Source organism: Musa acuminata, chromosome BXJ1-7 (genome assembly GCF_036884655.1).
Source record: "Musa acuminata AAA Group cultivar baxijiao chromosome BXJ1-7, Cavendish_Baxijiao_AAA, whole genome shotgun sequence".
In the NCBI taxonomy this organism is placed as follows: domain Eukaryota; kingdom Viridiplantae; phylum Streptophyta; class Magnoliopsida; order Zingiberales; family Musaceae; genus Musa; species Musa acuminata.
Window position 1 is genome coordinate 6,409,731 of NC_088333.1, and position 19,261 is coordinate 6,428,991.

Consider the following 19,261-nt stretch of genomic DNA (forward strand, 5'->3'; position numbering starts at 1 on the left):
GGAAAAACTTGACCCATGTGAAGAGAAATACATCACGACGCAAGGCTAAATGTGTCCGAAGCGCGTGAGTCTAAAAAACCTAACCCGTGAGAGGAAATCTTGAATGCTCTCGTATTGGATTAACTAAACACTATACTTCGAGCCCCAACGGGGGGGGGGGCAATTAGGCACGAACAAATGATAGAGGATACATTGTTGGCTAATCATCCGATACATCATCGCCATGTAATGCCCAAAGAGGAAGAAGACAAAGCTTCTTTCTTGTCATTTATGACCAAAAAAATAATCACAATCTTTCTTTCTTATCATTTATAACAAGAAATGTAATCGTAAACTTTATTCTTGCCCCTTATGACTAGAAAGGTAATCTCAAACTTCCTTCGTATCTTTAACATAAAGAAAATACATTATTCGCACCGATGCTCATATACTTCATATTACTAACTTGAGCATCGGATAGATGGGATCGAGAAACTTCTTCCGACCTCGATCTAGGTGCAGGTTGTATCTTTGGAGCTTGTCATTGTCAACTTGGAGGCACCTCGGATAACCCAAAGTATACAGGTCATAACTACATCGGATTCATTAAGATGTCAATAATATTTTTTCCTAACAAGTGATTTAGATTATTTAATTAACCTTTCTGAACAAAAAGTTGTCTTGTGAATGTACTTGAAAAACCCTTTTATACCGAGCTCTAGATGTCGTATCTTTATAGTAAGCACCGGCCATAAAGATCATGATGTCGTATCTTTACATCGAATCCAAAGCACGACAACGTTCGATCTGCTCTGTCATATGGTGCTAACCACAGTATGATGATGCATCAACCACATGTCATGATGACACTGTTAAGAAGAGGAGCTCAAGAATGTGTAGCCATCACCAATTTTCTTAATATACGATTGGATTAGAAAGATGCTTGGGATGAACCTTTAGTTATTGTTAAAGGCATATTTTGACACCATTACATCATAAGTGACTCGACTTTACATTCCGCAGGCAAAAGACTTGTTGTAAGATAACTCAAACGTTGGGCACATATCAGACGTTCCCAAGCAATTAGGCGCAAGTTTGAAGCACACAACTGAAGGAGACTTCACAAAGCTGGGCGTCGAAGTAACAGGCTGCTTTAATCTGCAGGATTCAGTTATGTACAATCAGTGCAGGCGTGGGGATTACAAAAACACCAAGAAGTCAATTTACTAAGCAAAGAACAGGATTACATGTGGCTTTAATTTCCAACAGCACGTCTTCCTTGGTAAATCCAGCACCTAGGAAGAACCAAGAAAATTAAGGGAACAGGGGGCTAACAGTACTACCAGGCACGAAAATTGCAAACTCCGAAAAAGCACGCTTAATGTTGTATTCTCGCTTCATAACAAACTACCATCTATCGAGCAGGAAAGCGAGGAAACCCGATGCACCACCAAAGGCTCGAATACTTTCAGCTTTGCTCCTCGCCATCTCCCACATCCCTTTCCTCAGCCGCGGAAGCCATCAATTCATCGAAGTTCTCTGTCTTGCCCAACAATATCTCAATCTGGATAGGAAGCTCAAATCAACAAAATGTAACACCACTAAAAATTGATATCAAAATGTAATTGATTTGCACCTTTGCTTTTTGCATGGGCCGACCCCTAGATTCATCCTTAACATCAACAGTTGATGTTGTGATCTCTGCACAAAATTTTTCAACAAACAATTAATGTCCAAACCCGAATTGCAAATGAATAAAAAAAGAAAAAAAGGAAATAATCCAAAAAAGAACAGAAAGCACAGAAGAATCTATGATCTTACTCTTCTCGATAGCTAGGCCATTATTTTTCAGAATTTCCGCAATAGTGACAACAGTTGCAATTGCTGAAAAGTTCAATATAGAATAGTAAATGGTCATCAAATATAATTAAATGTTCAAGAAGCTACACTTTGCAATCTGTGGCATTAGATATTAATAGCAAAGTGTAAATCCAAAGCACAACTTTCATGATCGGAAGAAGTGCTTGTGCCATTACTATAACTTCACAAAAGAATTTATTCAAATCATTAGGTCTATTGCTGCATCCAAAGGTCCACAACTATTAGCAATACAAATGCGAATAACTATTATGTCCACGATTTCTGAGTTTCTGTCTACGATCTCTAATCAACTTATTTTATCCTAAATATTAGACAGATAAGAAAGGAAACTATACTTAGACTGTGAACATTCCAAGCCTACCGTATGCCACCTGCAAAACTGTCCTGAGAATCGTAATGTCCCAACTATTTCGGATTGACAAAAAATTATCGTCTTTCCGATGAGCTCAGTTGAGGACCATATCACTAGTCATAACAAGAGCCAATAAATCCTTCGGTATCTTTATGTTTTCTTGGGTCTGCCACCGCCTCTTCCTCTTCCTCTCCTCACACCACTATTACACTTGATTGACATCATCTAACCAGTGTACTTATAGATGTCCACACCACCATATATCCACATTAAATCATCAACAGGAGCAACCTCTAATCATTCACAAATGTAACATGATTCATCCTGTCTTTTCCAGTAAACCCACACAATTATGTATCATCCACACCTAAGTCATACTAAATTTAGTATAAGCTATTTCCTTACCACCCAATGCTGTCATACAACAACCCTACAAAATCACCCTTTAATTCAAAGACACAAGAATTGTAACACTTATCCATCTCTCTTTGCCCATCACAAAAATTGTTACAAGTAACTTCTTCATGAATCCAAGTTATTTGCAACCTTTATTCATAAGAAAACCATGTCCATCTATTTTTATAGTCAAATATTATCTTGGGGTTAACAAAATTGCACTTCATATTATAAATCTTGTCATGTAGGATAAGTTTAAAATATGTCCTTTGATCATCCTTCGATGAATATTTCATATATATCTTTTATCAATTCAACATAACTCCAACATATCCCTTTCTTTTTCAAAATCCATTCTACTATATCTCTAGTAACTCTACTACAGATTCGAAAATAACAAAAACTATGTACAGGCATTACATCTTCTCTTTATATATTTAATTAATTAAATATATAAATTACTTTCACAAAATTGATTACATAAATTGTATACAAGTCTCACCATCTCCCAAAACTTCATATTTAGCTCATTAGCTTGCCCTGTATCATAGCATAAATGTCCCTCTCTACTTTAACTAATCTCTATTATTGTTGATTCTCTTAGTCAACAGCTAGCTTAATTATAACTTGTAAGATTTAATGATAACACAGAAAAAACTGTTATACTAGAAGGAAATTTCTGAATAATTCATACATTCTAAATTGTTCATTTGTGTACCACAAATTGTGCACTGTCTTGAGCTAAGAAGTATCTTACATAAGCTGCCCAAATTGTCAAGAAGAAAGTATATACATAAGAAAAAGGTAAAATGAGAACGAAATAGAATTGCCATCCAATTTTGGTAAAGTTGGTGTTGAAGAAGATGAAAAAGATCAGCTAGACGAAGTTTGGCACTGCCACATAAAAGAATCACAAATCCAACATTAGCTTAAAATAATTCAGCATGACCAAAATTCAAAGAAGAAAGAAATAAGAAGCAGATGCAGTTGCTCACACTTCTAACCTGAAAAAACAGCAAAAAAATAAAAGAAAATGAAGTCATACTCTCAAAAAGAATCCCTACTTAATATGATCAGTTGTCAGCCTATGCTGATTGCTGATTTATCAAGATTATTAATTGACAGTTTTTTATTGAGAGGAAGCCTCGCTTCAATGAAGGTGATGTTGTGGATCAATTGTCTGTTTACAAGATCAGACCAGAATAAAGATCAGCACTAGGATTTAGAATTACGATTGGCCTGAATTGGTCAAATTTAATTGTAGTGCCAGGTTTTGTTTTAGAACAAGCAGGAATCAGTCAGGATCAGTGGGAACAGGAAATCAATAAGAACAAGCTGGTTTGTCAGGATGGACAAATTGTAAATCAGTCAAACAGACCTGGGACTGATCCATCTTCAGCAACAAACCCAAAGAATATGGAGGGATCAATGTCGGACCTATCTAATCTCAATCCAGATCGACCAGATTGGATCAAGATTTATCTATCAACATTGTTACAAATGGTTTGTTTAGCTTAACACATTTACAAATTCTATGAAAGTTGACATTGTTTATTTTTAAGTAGCAGCTATAGTGCGGAATTTTATCAACCACTATAACCATAAAGGCTTCATGAATAGGAATATTTATACAGTACATTGCTTACTATGATTCCTCTTTACTACTGTTTCTTTTAACCTGAGTGTAATAAAACACCAATTTCTGGATATTCCCAAGAACAAAGTTGGAATATAAAATTACTTAAATGCATTAGAAGTGATTCAATGGAAGTCTGAAACAGCAACATCTAGAAAAATGATTTAGGAACCAGCTATAGGTTAGAAATAACAATTAATACATTTATGTTATGAACAGACTATTATAATTTTGTACCGTGTACAATTTAGACATGCTATGATGATCATAATCAAATTATATGCATTAAAATATTTGAACATATATAACATTGTTACAAAGTATATACATATTACTACATCGGATATGTGCTGAATTCTTACATCACCTACATAAATATCCTACATATATAAGAAACCTTATCAAAATAAGTGGAGGAGGTACAAGAATCCTAATATGCTTTCAAAGATCCGACATGTGTCCATGTCTAGCAAGCAAATCAGACAGACACAACAAGCATTAATAGTAGTCATGCTCCATAGGCTTATGTTTTACAACACAAAAATGTTAAGCATTTATAAGACTAAGAACAATATTATAGTTTATTATTGCAGAGGGAATCTTCATCACTTCTAACAATTAGAATCTTTTCTCCAGTCATTTTCAATCAAGAATGGGCTTAACCACATATGACAAATAATATAGTCCCATAATTTTCACATCATTATGAAAGACAATATGATAATCTTAATAAAAGCACAAGAACAGGACACGATATGATAATAAACATGACAGCCTGGTAAATAGATAGAAAGAAAAGTCACAAGTGGCAAGTTTACCATCTTTTGGATATGATAGAAAGAAGAGAATAAAGAGGCATGATCTTTGGGTTAAGAGATACTTGGATGTGGCAAAGACATGGCTCTGGCTTGTCATGCATCTATAGTATCACCTTACAAAATTACAATATACTTCCCCCCATGTTTATATTTGTTTATGTAATCTTGAAAATTGGTTAAACAAAAATAGGATTCAAAAGAGACTGAATGTCCAAGAACTTGAATATGTTGAGAATGATCTGAAGTAAATTAGGAAAGTTAAGAAACAGAAACGAACGCAGTGGTACACGCCAACAATAAAAAACTGGTAATATTTGGATGCCAACCTGGGAAATACCTCCTCAAGAAAGATACTTTGAAGGAAATATTTTACCAAAGAACAGAACCTAAAGTGTCATAAATTTGATTTCCATACTATCACTAACCACTAGAATTCAATGAGGAAAACTACCACAAAGAAACATTGGACCAAAGCCCAATACTTAGGATCACACTAGCTCACTAGATCAAGATACCTAACTCTAGTACCAATAACAGCTGGTATTCCTTCCATATAAAGTTTTGACTTGCACAATAATTATAAATCAACATAAAGGGCCATGAAAATTAAGTGCATAAATTCATCTGCTACTTATACTTTATAGCATCCAAAAATCAACCATAAGTTGAAAATATGAATCATCAGCAAGCAAGATATAAGGCAACAATTAAAATAAATCTCAATGAAACAAAGTTCTCAGGGGTTTGATCTGAAATCGGCCAAATGAAAACTTTAAAGAGAATGGCTACATATACGACACCAAAGCATATAGGACTGGACAAGTTTAAATCCAAATTAATTGTCTCTTCTGAAAGTTCTCAGATACAAAATAATCCTCCTAAAGGCGACCAATAAACCAAGCTACCAAATAAAGACCTTAAGAAATCACTTCTATGATATATGCACAACTGCCTGCTTAACATAAAGGACCAACTAGTGAATGTTAGCTCTTTCAAAAGAAAGATTGACATAATAATGCAAAACGACAAACATAATTGTAGAAGAGACTTGAATTCCAAAGAAGTTAAGTACACCAGATAAGAAATAATGTGTACCCATTCCAAGAGCTGACAGCTCAACTTCATTGTATTGCTGCATATACCTCTGCATTGAACAGTGCATGGCAACACCCGTCAAATAATCAAGTTATTTTGGACGTGAGAAATGAGGAAGGAAAGGAGGAGAAAAACATTAAGAACAAGAGAGCTTCATCCAAAAATACTTTTTTTTTAATCTGGAAAACCTAAATACTGACTAGAGCAGCTATAGAGGATAAAAAAAGAGCGAAGAATGGGGCAATCTTGATCTTCTAAACCAAATACAAAACAGAAAACAAGGCTCTTCCAGGTAGGGAATTGAGGTAGTACCTTGGCAAGGTTGACGTAGAAGAAGAGGGGCTTCTTCGTATTGGACACCTGGATCCGATTCTTCTTGTGGGAATCGGCGGCGGTGACGTGGAGATTGTTCACGCCTTCCGTGATCTCCTCCATCCGGGAGTCCTTCGAACAGAGTAGGAGACGACGAACCCCTTACCCTACCCCTCCGAAAGCCTTTCCTTCGCCCGCCCAGGGTGCCGATGAGAATGGAAACAGGCCATGTGAACGATACGGTTAAAGATAAGAGGTAGAGCGAGTCGAGTCGCACCGCGTCTCGAGTCCGAAGGCCCGATTAGAAGCAAGCCATGACTTGAGACGAACGATACTTTTCCATCCCGTTCAAGACTTACCCACAATCTACTCGCTTCGACGTTGTAAGAACAGGCGTGGGACCCACGTGAAAGGCAGTGAAATCTCATGCCCACGTCACTGCGTTAAGCCTAGATGCCCAGTGACATGCTAATAATATTACAGTAACAACTATTCATCATCGAGAGCTCACGCATGTAACCAACATCTAAGAACACAGGGTGACATTATAAAACCAAATACGTGTCTTTACCACAAAAATAATACAGACATTGGGGCTACATTGTATGCAAAAGGATGAGGTATAATCTAATCATTTGAGTTTGGTAGACATATTAACCAAAAAGATAAGACAATGCCCAACCAAATTATTACCCATTTAAACATTTTCAGTTGGTTGCTGCGCTAGGATACAAGTATAGACTGCTAGAGTCATTGGTATGAATAGAGACTTCACTGGGTTGTCTGCTGCTGTAACTTCTCATCATCAGAAATCGTTTTCAGCCACCGCAGACCAAGATCACAACCAGCATCAGCTGCAATTTGAAACTGTTCCTTTGCCATCACCAAAGGGTCCTGCCTAACTTTCTTCCCTTTCTTCCTCAGTGCACCGGTAGATGGGCTCCTATCAGAGTTAAACCTGGTTATAACCTCTGGCACTTCATAACCTGTAGTCCATATGTTTGCTAAACTCATGAACAAAAGTTGGAAAATATATTGAAGCAGTGATCCAAATATTTTTTGTTAAAATATTATATCATTCATAATACCTTGCAGCAAAAGTGATCCATAAGCAATTGCTGCTCCAGCATGACCCTGTGATCAATCAAATGCAAAGTATCAGGGTTTTTAATTTGTAATACTTCATATGTCTGTATGTAACAAGTTCAACACTTTAAATTTTCACTGGACTACTAAGTCATCTGAGTTGAATTAACAATAAAAATGAATAAGAATACAATACTTTCTCTGATGCTCTGTGGAAGCACCATATAGCTGAAGCAACATCTTTCTTCACACAGTCCCCAGCTAAATATACAGCTCCTAGAAGATAGAGAGCACGTGGATGCAACTGGAGACAAAATTTGATTGAGATATGTTAGGATGACTTGATATCAGGAGACTCATTTTCACATTTAGGTAAGAATACCTGGCCAACAGCCTTTTCGATATAATAGAAAGCTTGTTGATCTGACTGAACATGGTCATTCTGTGCCAATAATAACCTAAATTTAGCAGATAACAACTCTGAAAAAAAATCCCAAGTAGAAAAATAATTATCCAGGATCATAAAAATTTTGAGAAAGCAAATTTCTCAATATTGTCATTGGAGATGATTCTAGGTTAGATAATCAAATAATTTATCAATACAAAAAAAGAAAGAAAATCCAGCTGAATTAAGCATCATGATATCAGTGACCGTTAATAAATATGGTTGCAGTTTTTTACACCATTTTGAAGTGAAAATAGTAAAGTTAATGAATCTAAGCTTCACACTTAATGGGAACAGCAACAGGAATGGAAGAATAATGAACATTGATTCACTGCTAGACTGCTGATATTACTGACTACCTATTGTCCGAGGTCCCTATCACTGCTTGTCACCCAATTTCTTTTCTATGCCTCTTCTTTCTGCACCAGGATACAACTAGCACCCGGAGGACTCGATAAGAATTGGAACATTATCGCGAACTGTTGATTTAAGAATTTGGATAGTTACTTAAAAATGAATCTGACAAATTGTTTTCACTAAATACTCAGTCTAGTATCCAGTTGATGATCATTTATGGTTGCCTTTCCAAAGTACTAAACTACAAGTCAGTACTTGAACAGAATCTTTCAGGTGAACCATGCAATGAGAAAACTTTTTTTTTACTTAAATAACTGAATCTGATTTAAATTTCATTCAGTTTTAAAGGGTAACCAAGAACAATATATTTTGTCCCAGTTAGATACAAGATCGAATAAGGAATGAGGAACATTTGGGATGTGGTACGGGCTCTGTCCCTAATAGATACAAATTAGAAGAAGAGATGTGCTACACCATTGGAACATGGAATGTGGAACATTTGGGAAGTGATATAGGTGCAGCCGTGTGGGTGCTAAAGAAAAGGACATGCCCAGCTCCCTATGGAACAAGAACAATGCTATTCCATCTGTATTGAATGTTTAACTAATCGAGTGATGATTTCTGTGTCCAAGCTCAGTGCAAGTTTTTGGTACAAAAGAATTTATGAAAATTGATCATGTTCTTTGAAGCAATGTAGAGTGAGTGATGCTACTCAAACAAACATTGTTTTGCAAACTAAAACTCAAACCAACAGAGTTTACAGAAAATTTTCCGAGAAAGATTCTCCAATCATAAAATTATATGAACTTGTATTTCTGAAGTATATGCTATTTTAAAATAGAAAGCATGATAATTTTTCCTGTAAAATCAACAAAACTCATTGCTCATGCTGAAAGAACTGAAGTTGCTAATTTAACTCATTATGATCTACCATGCTCACCATTTTTACATTCTGACTTCAATAAAATGGTGACAGTTATCATGTGGAATCTTATTACTGAAGCAACAAAGTTTACCACCACAGAATGAAACCTAAAAGTATAAAAAAAAAAAAGGTTTTTAAATACTGGTCAAACCCCTATGTACTAGCCGATAGAAGATTGGTGCCAAACCATATAGCTCATACCAAGCAATATTCACTTCTTATTTTTTCAGCAACACTGTGTGATACAGGTCAGAATACCAAATGGTATACTGGTCTGGGACCCGATGCAACAATGTGTCATAACCGGTATCTGATCATGATTTTAAACCTTCATAAAAAATGTCTGGTATGTATATTTGTGACCCAGAAAAGACGGAAGAAATTTTGGTATCACAGTGATTATTTTCAAAGATTTTCAAGTATTGGTTATTTAAAAAAGACTTTGTAGACGAGCAGACATAATAGAACATAACCAAGAAATCTAAGCTTTGCACCAAGTATGCAAGCAAAAGAAAACCATTTTAGCCAAGCTTTTTAGTAATGATCTTGTTACGCTTTATGAGTCATGCAAGGAGTAAAATATGAAAAATTTGTATATGCTGAAGGAACCTTGAGACAAAATTGTTTGGCATATCTCTAATTAAGTTAGAGTGCCAACAACTATGAGAACCTGACCTCAACTCGGAGACGGCAACCAAGTTCGTATTGTGCATCTGGATCACCCATGTTTGCAGCCTCCACCAATAAGGCTGCTCCACTGAGGATAAAACAAGAAAGAAAACAAAAAGAATGACAAAATATAATTGTATAACTATGTTGTTTGTGGTAAAAATAATAATACATCTTGCGAACAAATTTCATTTGGACAGTAGCTTTTTGGACAATTATTGCCTGATCTGTTCTGATGTTCTCGAAAGAAAAGAAAAAAAGAGTCAGACACATTAGAAGAACTACATTTAATCCCAATTTAAATATCAACTCTAAAAAGCACATGAAAGGGGAAATCCTCAATACATGTTTACTTTCTAGGGGACTACGCAGTAATATTCTCAGAGTTCATGCAAAAATTTAGTCTTCAGCCACCATAGATAAGAGGCTTTATCTGTAGCTAGATTGGAAGCGGAATCAGAATCGTAGTGCCAGTTAAGTCAATTAGATGAAAGTTTGGGATTATGGCTCTCTTGTTCGTTCCCAGGATTGTCCGACCTAAGATGAGCCGGTTTAACACATTGACCGCTTTGGGTCACATTTCCGACTTCGTAACATCCTTGCTCAGGCTGACTTCATTGAATGCTTCAAAGTAGTCTTTCAGGATTAGTCGTTGTGTGGAAAAAAGTTCTCATGATCTTTGATTGTATTGATGGTTCCATCCGATCTGAGTCTTGGCTCTGCCTCGTACTACCTTCGCTCCTAACTACCTAACGCCGAGCTGCCCTCCTTTCCATCTCAGAGCTTCTACCTCCTTTCAGTTGAAAAGCCAGTTATTCCGAGAAATTGAATGACATGATAATATTTTTAAGAATATAAACCCATCAAATAGTTGATCTGATTGAAGCAAATTCCCTGGTCTACTAGCACAAGCAAAAAATTCTTCCCTTATATGTTATGTGCTATGAACAGGAAATTGAATCATATATTTGACAAGAAACTCATGATCTACCTCTTTCTCTCTTTTTAACAAGTTATCTCTGTGCTTATATTGTACTCATTCATAAAAAACATGAGAATAGCCCAGCAGCCCCATAATGTGCTCTATCCACAGAATAAGTCTCCTTCATTTCTAAAAAACGTCATTTTCTGTTCTTTAATGTATTGAAGAAATCAAAGGTAGACACATTTATTTTGGCATATGATTATCACCAATGCTATACAGAGCATATTCTATACATAAGAAAACTAGGAAGCTCAATCACTCACATCGCTTTACAAGCCCCGGGAACATGATACTTGAGATGCATCCTGCCCAACCAGTATCTTGCATGAGTGTTCATATTGTCAATTTCGAGCGCCAACTCAAAATTTTCCTTTGCGCCCTGTTAGCAAAACCATCCATTCAGAAGAGGCAATTGACTAGTCCAGGTTTGTCTTGTAGATCAACGACACTAAAATTAATTACTTCAGGAGTGCAAAAAGTATGACAAAAGGAGCTTTCGTTGAGGAATTGACAAAAAATAATTAAGAGAGTATGCTGGAGAGAAATATAAGAAGATGATATGGTTAGAAAAGGGCTTGTTTTTTAATTCTCTTATTGTTGCATACTCTAAGGAGTGGGATGAGACGATGGTCATTGCGATCAGCATAGTCAATGACCCTATCAACTTCCTGTAGTGCACTCCAACCTTTTGCCACTAGTTCCATGGCTTTCTTGTTCCGGCTGTGAATCCCTCGCTGTTAAAAGGCGAAAAAGCTTCTGCTGTCAACAAATATTGATCATTGAAGTAATTGGAATTCAAAGGAAAAACTGACCTGCTGAATCAGAAAACAAAGTGGGTTTTGCAATTGTTCGGCAGCTTTATAGCATAATTGTTTAATCATTTTAGTTTCTCGTAGTTTTTCCTTCCAAAAGATTGATTTTGGAACAAGATACAAAGAACTGCATCAAAAGACACGGCTAGTTATCACAAGGAAAATAACTAGTTTACAAATCGTGACATCTAAATAACCCTGTCCATTGGTCCCTTTAAATGAAAAAGTCCTCCAGGAAGTCGAGCACATGCTCACCAAATTCATACCAAGCTAGGAACCCAAAAAAAGACGCTTCTAAAAGTTAAGCAACAAACAACATGAGAACCATCAAAGTCTCCCAACACAGTATAATCATGAAGCCATTGAGTGCATGCCTCGCCATCTACAAGAAGTTAAAATACAGGGATACAGAGACAGAGATTTTGTCATAGGGTGTAATCGCCAGGAAAAGAATGCAATTTTCATGCAATAACTAGTAATTCATGAGCATAACAAGTATGCCTCTGACATATAGAGGCCAAAGGATTGGGAAGCACAAGGGGGCTGCGTGCAACCCAGAGGAGAGAAAGGAAGATCTTGCCGATGCGAGGGAGAAGGAGACGGAGAAGAACGGTTGATGGCACGGGCGGAGGACCCCTGTCCGAGTGCGCGATGGAGGTGGCTGTCTCAGGAGGAAGTCAAGCAGCGTCAAGGTGGAGAGGGAACGAGGGACCAGGCGAGGGGAAGAGATCCAGTGTTGTAAAAAAAACAAGGTTTCAAAACGCCCAACGCCCGAGCGAATCAAGGCGCTCGCCAATACAAAATTATCAGAAATATAAGGAGATATAGATTACAGAGGCAGAGAGGGGGCAGCCGAAAGAGAGCTGCCGAACCTAGGCAGATAATACGGGAGGTTTGGAGGACCGGCAGCAAAAAGAGGAGGGGTTGTGTGTGCCTTTACCGGCGGGAGAAAGAGGGAGAGCGAGAGCGAGGCTGCACCGACGAAACTAGAGAGAGAGAGAGAGAGACGTACCACGGGAGGGGGGCCTGCCGATAGCCCCTCGTCTCATCGACAGGGAGGAGGAGAGCCGATCGCGGGACGGGGTGAGTGATAAGGGTTTTTGGCTACGCAGAAGGGGTCGCGCAGGGCTGTTAGGCGGTTGGACTTGATCAAATCAGACCAAGTGGCTCGAACCACGATCTGGGCCAAATAATTGATTCAAATAACAGTCACTGATCACACTTGGAGTTTCTTCTCGATTCGAAATTATTTATGACTCAGATTGTAGAGGATACATGCAACTTCTTTTGTGGCAGCTGAACATGTCCTAATCTGCTAGAACGCTGATCACTTATTACAGAGAGAGGAACAAAGGAAGAAGAAAAAGAACAGATCATTGGAGTCCCCTTGCCTTCTTGCATGTCTTGTGTTCTAAGCCTGTAGTACTTGACAGTGAACGATATGACTCCTGAGACCACTGCGGCCTGCAATGTTCGACAAGAGGTTGGTGACAAAGGTCCTCAGCTGCCCTCTCCCTGCCACCGTCTCCCACCTCAGGTCTCCGCTATCCTTCGCTTCCACGTCGACCAGAGTAATGCTCATGTTGTTCCTGACGATGCACAGCTTCCCCCTGAGAGGAAGCAGAGCCGCTGCTTCGAGGGCTCGAGAACTCCCCAGGTGCAGCTTGCTGTCGATATGTATACTCCACGAATCCGTGGATGCGTCGTATGACCTCAGCTTGCAGCCGTCCTTGCAGTCGAGAGCGTAGAGTTGACCATTCAAGCAGACGGATGGGTTCCTCCATCCCGTCACCATGCCATTGAACACCGGGCACCATCGGTCCGTGTCCGGGAAGTAGGCATCACAGATGACCTGCCGCTGGGCTCCGAGCCCCTTCAAGAACCACTTCCCCTCGTAGACGACGCCGATGAAGGGGACCATCGCGGTGCTCATGTCGGAGATGCACGTCCACCGGTTCTTGTTGGGATCGTAGAACTCCGCCGGTCCGAACGAGCGGTGAACGCCTTCGTTCTCGCCTCCGGCAACATACAAGCAGTTGTTGATGACGCAAGAGCCGAAGAGGTGCCTCCTCCAAATCATGTCGGGCGCGCGGTGCCACTTGTTGGTCCTCGCGCTGTAGTAGATGACGCGCCGCATCGATCCCTTGCGACGATCCTTGCCCCCTAAGATGTACAGATGACAGCCGCTCAAGACGGCGCAGCCGAACCCGGTGGCCTCGGAGTACTCCTTGGGGATGGGAGGCAGGGGATGCCAGAGCTGGTACCTGGGATCGAAGGCGTCCCACGATATCCGCCCATCCCTATCTCTTCTGATGACGTAGATCCACTCTTCCGCGATGCCGAGGCTCCTGCGGAGTGAGTAGAAGTAGTTCCCGGCGAGGAGGCGTTGCCACCTCTTGCAGACCAGCCTGAGCTTCCGGTGCTCGGCCCGTGGCACGCGGATGAGGCAGGCGATGGCGAGGTCGTCGGGGAGGCCGGGCAGCAGAGGAGACTGGCAGCGATTCCTCTCCAGCCCTGGCTTCGACCTCACGGGGTGGATCGACGTTCTGATCTTGGGCTGAACGCAGAGCTTGCTGCCGGGGACATATTTCTTGCCTCCCGTCACTGTCTTGAAGCCACCATCTACTCTACAGAGGCATGCTGAGCTATCAACCTGCACTCATGACAGACATCAAATGGAGTCATAGATTCGCGTCGATCTACAATTCATTTGATTTGGATCAGAACCAAATAGCACAGGTAAAGTCTCCAATGTGTAATATATATATATATATATATATATAGTGAAAATTGAACTTTGAGATCATCAACAACAAAGATGGTTGCTCAAAGTATAAGCTAACATTGACATCACACTAGTTTTATTGTATGGAAGGGGAGATGGGTTGTTAGCCTATCAATTTATTAAGCTCACCCAAACTCATTATTTTCTTTCCTTTGTACCCTTATTTTCTAATTAAGAGCATTCTTAATCTTCATACCGCAACACCTTTATCTGTAGCAGGTTATATGGGCTCTTTAAATGAAACTAAGCAATGAATTACCACTAATCAAGGCAAGAACACCAAACAAATTATTAGCACCCACAAGAACAAGAATGAGTCAAATCTTTTTCCTCACAATCTTTCTGCAATCACAAAAGGCGAGAAAACAAAGCAGTCTCAGAATCAAAATTCTTTTATGGAAGAAGAAGAAACACAAGAACAGAGGGGAAAGGAGGAGGCAGAACTCACGAGTGGAGGGTGATTCCGTCTCTCCACGTCCATCCTCGACCAAACTTCTTCGCCGGAGTTCATCTTCAAAGCTTCTCACACCTCCAATCCCATCTCTGAGACACGCCACACACCTGGCCACTCCTGCCCTCGACGAGCATACCACTGAGGCGTAAACTGAAAGAGACCAGCAAACGAAGGAAAGAGAGGGAGAGAGAAAGAAGGAAAGAGGGCAGCTCTCTTTCTCTCGACTCCTTTGGTCTTTAGCAGCAGCGGTGTGATCTTTGAAATATATACGTCTGGTTGTCTCCGTCTCGACGGTGTCGTGAAAGGTAGCGGCAGATAATAAAGGAAGAGAGAGGAGCTGCTGCTACTTCAAACAGGGCATTAATGCCGCGGTGGCCCGCATGACACGCCCCCCGTCGGTAAAAACCATTGCGGTCCTGAGGGCTCACGCCATGGGACCCGAGAAGCTGATGTGATGCGAGTCCCCGGTTATCATGCGTCCGACCGTTGGATTCCATCGTTTTGATCCATTGAACTCTACTTCATCCTCCTCGAAACAAGAGATGGGCCGATTCAAGAGACGAGACGAATCACGAGAACTCCACAGGCGGAGCTCACCAGCTCTCTCCCCAAGTATTTGGTGACCCACCACGATGTGCTGACATAAAGCTTGCAATGACTCGATCAGCCTTCCTCTTACGACTCCACCCTAATGGATTCGCACAGCCTGCCTGCCTGCCCTAACGCCGACGTCAAGTTGAGAGCAGCGTGCCATTATGTCGACATGAACGCAGAGAGGGAGACTTTCTAGTGCGGCGCTGACCCGAACCACTTTGCTCTTGTGGTGGTGGAGTGAGTTGGGGAAGGACAGACCTAAACCACCACCGGGGAGAGGGTGGAGGATGATGCAGGGATCGAAAGGTTTATGTGGCTGTCTCATAGTGAGAACGGGGAACAGTTGGATCTCAACTCATCAAAAGGTCTGCAAAGAGACACTTAAAAGGTCATCAAGCAGAAGAAAAAAGGTGGTAGGAAGACTGTGACTGTGTGATTGGAGAACAACTCAGACTGTGTGTGGATGTGAGACTGAGAGGGAGATAGACTGCAAGTTTGAGTGAGAATTCTCCATGGAAGGAGGAGAAAACAAGGGAAAAACAAAAGAGTAGCTTTCTGAAGCTTTACTTAGTCTACTCCCAGGTACAGGACATGCTCTTGTGTTCTAGGGTTTGCCTTTTGTTGTTTCCTACCTCAAACACAGATTGGTTAGAACAATTAGTAATAGTTGCAAGTTGCAACAAGTCTGTCATAGATTTAAGTACAATATAAACAGTTTATTATATGGATGCGGACTGAGCTCAATGCCATGAATAAAGATGTCAAGGTGATGTGGGTTTGGCTATATGCTTGGAAGCTTTCGAAGAAGATGCCTTTGCTGAGGGAGGATGAGAACAGTGGGCGCAGCACCAAACAAGTTGCAAGACAAGATGAAGTAAATATCAAAGCCATTTCTTGTTCATATCAAATACTTTTTTTCTAAGCAAGTCTTTTGATCCTCAATATAAGAGATAAAAAAGGGGGTCTTTTGATGCTCATTTGAGTCTTGTATTCTGCATCAGGTGACAAGCAATTGGCCACAAAAGAAGATACTGAACTCTCTGACAGGTCTTTTATATTTTGTTTTGTTTGAATCAGATCTGGATTCGAAGGAATCAACATGCAGATTGCAGAGAATTTTTTCTGATTTATTACAAGAACACTGTCATTGACTTTTGGTCAAATCATGGAAGAAGTTTTGATTATACTTTTCTTTCTTTCTTGCTATATTTGTTTCTTTGAATCATATAACAATCATACCATTATACATTACATGATATCAAAATTAATACCACCAATATTATCATTACCATTACTATTGTCATACAAATTCCATCTCCATCTCATTACTATTACCCATTATAATTATCAATATCATAATTAAAAACATCACCATGGATCTTTGCTCACACCAGATTTCTGTGATTGCAATATTCTATCTCCAAATCCTGAGCTTGCTTTTCAACACTGTAAGTTCCTTTTGTGAAATGCCCTATTAGATGCTTAGAAACATGTTATGGAGTCCTCTCTTTCTTGGAGGAATCATCCATTGTATAAGACTCTTTCTTGTATAGGATCAAGCAATCCTATCTTACCACAACAAATAGAGGCAGTGTGTGCAGATTGAAAACAGTGAGAATTTTGCTTTTGATCAATTGCAACTTTCACAACTAGGAAGAACAAGTCATAGTTCATACAGAAAACAGTGTGCGACACCATGGATTGAGACTCCTATCCAAGTTTTCTTAGTTCCTGTTTCAGTGGATTTGGGCTCGGCTCACTCTCATTAATCGTGTATCAAACCAGTTTGATCTCTTTGACCAGTTCAAGGTAACTTTGGATTGATGTAGACCAGTTCAAACTTGTTTGACTCGTAATTAGATCTAACCAATATATCAGTTTAGGGATGATTTCAAACTAGTCTTATCAGAATAATATATTAGTTTGATCGGGTTATGATTGAATTAAGTCAAGTTTGAATCAATTAAGACCGATTCAATTAAGGTTCAGGTCAATTAAGGGTATGATGTTGATAAATCATTTATGAGTTTTAAGATATTAAGTTTGATTCATGAGTTTAATTATGATTCGTCAAGAGATAAGCCGTCTACTTAGATTGGGTATACATGTTAGAACTCTATTAGTTATGACCCACATAACAAAAGCTTCAAATCATGTAACGAATAACATGCTCTAGATTGAATCTCTCCTATGATTTTTTTATTACGATCTATATTTATGAAGATATTTGATTGATAAATGTACATAATAGTAAGAATTGACGTAAGATATAAAATTGATATAATAAGAAGTGATACATGTTAATTGTGATGAGGCCATTATACTTTTGGAGGATATAGGGGACTGTTAGACATAAAAATTAGATAATGATTTCATTTGTTGGGAGAAAATGTATTTATGATGAGTGAGGGATATCACTCTATTATTATTGGGAGAAAATCCATTCTAATTATATTTGTTAGTGGGAGTGTAATCCCTCAAAACCTTAAATTTGAAATAATTTTGAAATTAAATAGGAAATCAGGAATATTTCATCTCAAGAGGAATATTATTTTTTTAAACTAGATTTAGTGATTACAGAAGTTTTAAACCTAAATAAAAATATTTAGGTTTAAAACTAAAAATATTTATATAGGATTAAGATAATATTCAGAAGACTTAGTGTAATACTGTTTTTAGTTTTATCTATATCCTACATGTATGATTAAGGTATAATATTATATTTTAAATTTTTATTACTATTATCAGTAGGACTACCATGAAATGTATATAATCTTAAAATTAAAACATACTAATTATTAAATAAAATAATAAATATTATTTTTAAAACTTGTATATACTTATATCATCAAATTAATGAAAACATAAATATAATATATTCAAAAAAATTATAAAAAAAATATCTGCAGTTCATTGTTTATATCAACGACATAGATTTATACGTCTCACTTTCCTACCCAATTACTTGGATGAGATATTAGTATCTTTACCTACAAAATAGAGTACCTCGAAGGTAGAACGTGCAACCTCATGTACAGATATAACAATGACCTATGAAAAAAAAATTTGTAGTATAAATTTTGGATTTATTATATTTATATTTTTTCTTTAGTTAGATATTATAATTATGTACAGATATTAAAAACCTTATGTATAGAGGAAACCTTATCATTTTATTTAATAAGTTAGTATACTTTAATTTTTAGATTATCTACTTTTTGTTGTATTCTTGATTATAATAACAATGAGGATAAAAATACAATATCCTATTTTAGTCATGTATATAGATATGGATGAAAGTAAGAATAAAATATTACACTTGCTAATTTGAAAAATTTTAGGGAAGGTGACTAATTTCCAATAATTTAAAGAGGATCAGAAATCTTACACATGGAATATCAAATGGATAACCATGAGATTATGTTTCCTAATACTTTCTTGCCTTCTTAATTGACTTGGACCATAAATCCATGCAGAATGTTCTCTCTCATGCAATTTGAGGTTGCGTTTCAATCACCGAGTTTGAAGAAAGGCTTTTGACTGTTCTTAACCTGCCAAGAAAGATTCATATATGAATGGTTGAGGTTGAGTTCCTCGGGAAGCTTGTTCTGATTTGGTTCTACAATAGCATAAATCAGACGTTAATGATCTGTCCATGGCACCACATCAGCCTAAATATT

At 38.3% G+C, this 19,261-nt stretch overlaps 3 protein-coding genes across 10 annotated transcripts; all 3 read right to left on the reverse strand.

The window, feature by feature from the left end:
• Positions 1-874: 874 nt before the first annotated feature.
• Positions 875-6,691, reverse strand: LOC135678479 (uncharacterized protein At2g34160-like). Of its 4 annotated transcripts, XR_010514966.1 has the most exons (7): positions 6,470-6,688; positions 6,158-6,206; positions 1,801-1,863; positions 1,616-1,680; positions 1,391-1,543; positions 1,227-1,274; positions 875-1,137 (listed from the first exon to the last, which is right to left on the reverse strand). XR_010514966.1 is itself a non-coding variant. In XM_065191358.1 (5 exons), exons 1-5 carry the CDS (start codon positions 6,590-6,592, stop codon positions 1,448-1,450), a joined length of 396 nt encoding a protein of 131 aa, XP_065047430.1. In that variant the 5' UTR covers positions 6,593-6,688; the 3' UTR covers positions 1,179-1,447. The 4 variants fall into 4 exon arrangements, 2 of the variants coding, with proteins under 2 accessions (XP_065047430.1, XP_065047431.1); XR_010514965.1 differs by having other exon boundaries at positions 1,227-1,543; XM_065191358.1 differs by lacking the exon at positions 875-1,137 and having other exon boundaries at positions 1,179-1,543.
• Positions 6,692-7,014: 323 nt separating this feature from the next.
• LOC135678478 (uncharacterized) lies at positions 7,015-12,908 on the reverse strand. Of its 5 annotated transcripts, none has more exons than XM_065191352.1 (9): positions 12,761-12,907; positions 11,749-11,875; positions 11,542-11,670; positions 11,200-11,315; positions 9,958-10,039; positions 7,938-7,997; positions 7,752-7,859; positions 7,558-7,603; positions 7,015-7,455 (listed from the first exon to the last, which is right to left on the reverse strand). In XM_065191352.1, the coding sequence occupies exons 2-9, from the start codon at positions 11,815-11,817 to the stop codon at positions 7,241-7,243; spliced, it is 825 nt and encodes a 274-aa protein (XP_065047424.1). In that variant the 5' UTR covers positions 11,818-11,875; positions 12,761-12,907; the 3' UTR covers positions 7,015-7,240. The 5 variants fall into 5 exon arrangements, with proteins under 5 accessions (XP_065047424.1, XP_065047425.1, XP_065047426.1 ...); XM_065191353.1 differs by lacking the exon at positions 12,761-12,907 and adding an exon at positions 12,004-12,704; XM_065191354.1 differs by lacking the exon at positions 7,938-7,997 and having other exon boundaries at positions 12,761-12,908.
• A 58-nt stretch (positions 12,909-12,966) lies between these two features.
• LOC135678477 (F-box/kelch-repeat protein At1g55270-like) lies at positions 12,967-15,663 on the reverse strand. The gene is made up of 2 exons (XM_065191350.1): positions 14,982-15,663; positions 12,967-14,401 (listed from the first exon to the last, which is right to left on the reverse strand). The coding sequence occupies exons 1-2, from the start codon at positions 15,042-15,044 to the stop codon at positions 13,160-13,162; spliced, it is 1,305 nt and encodes a 434-aa protein (XP_065047422.1). The 5' UTR covers positions 15,045-15,663; the 3' UTR covers positions 12,967-13,159.
• Between the last annotated feature and the right edge of the window lie 3,598 nt (positions 15,664-19,261).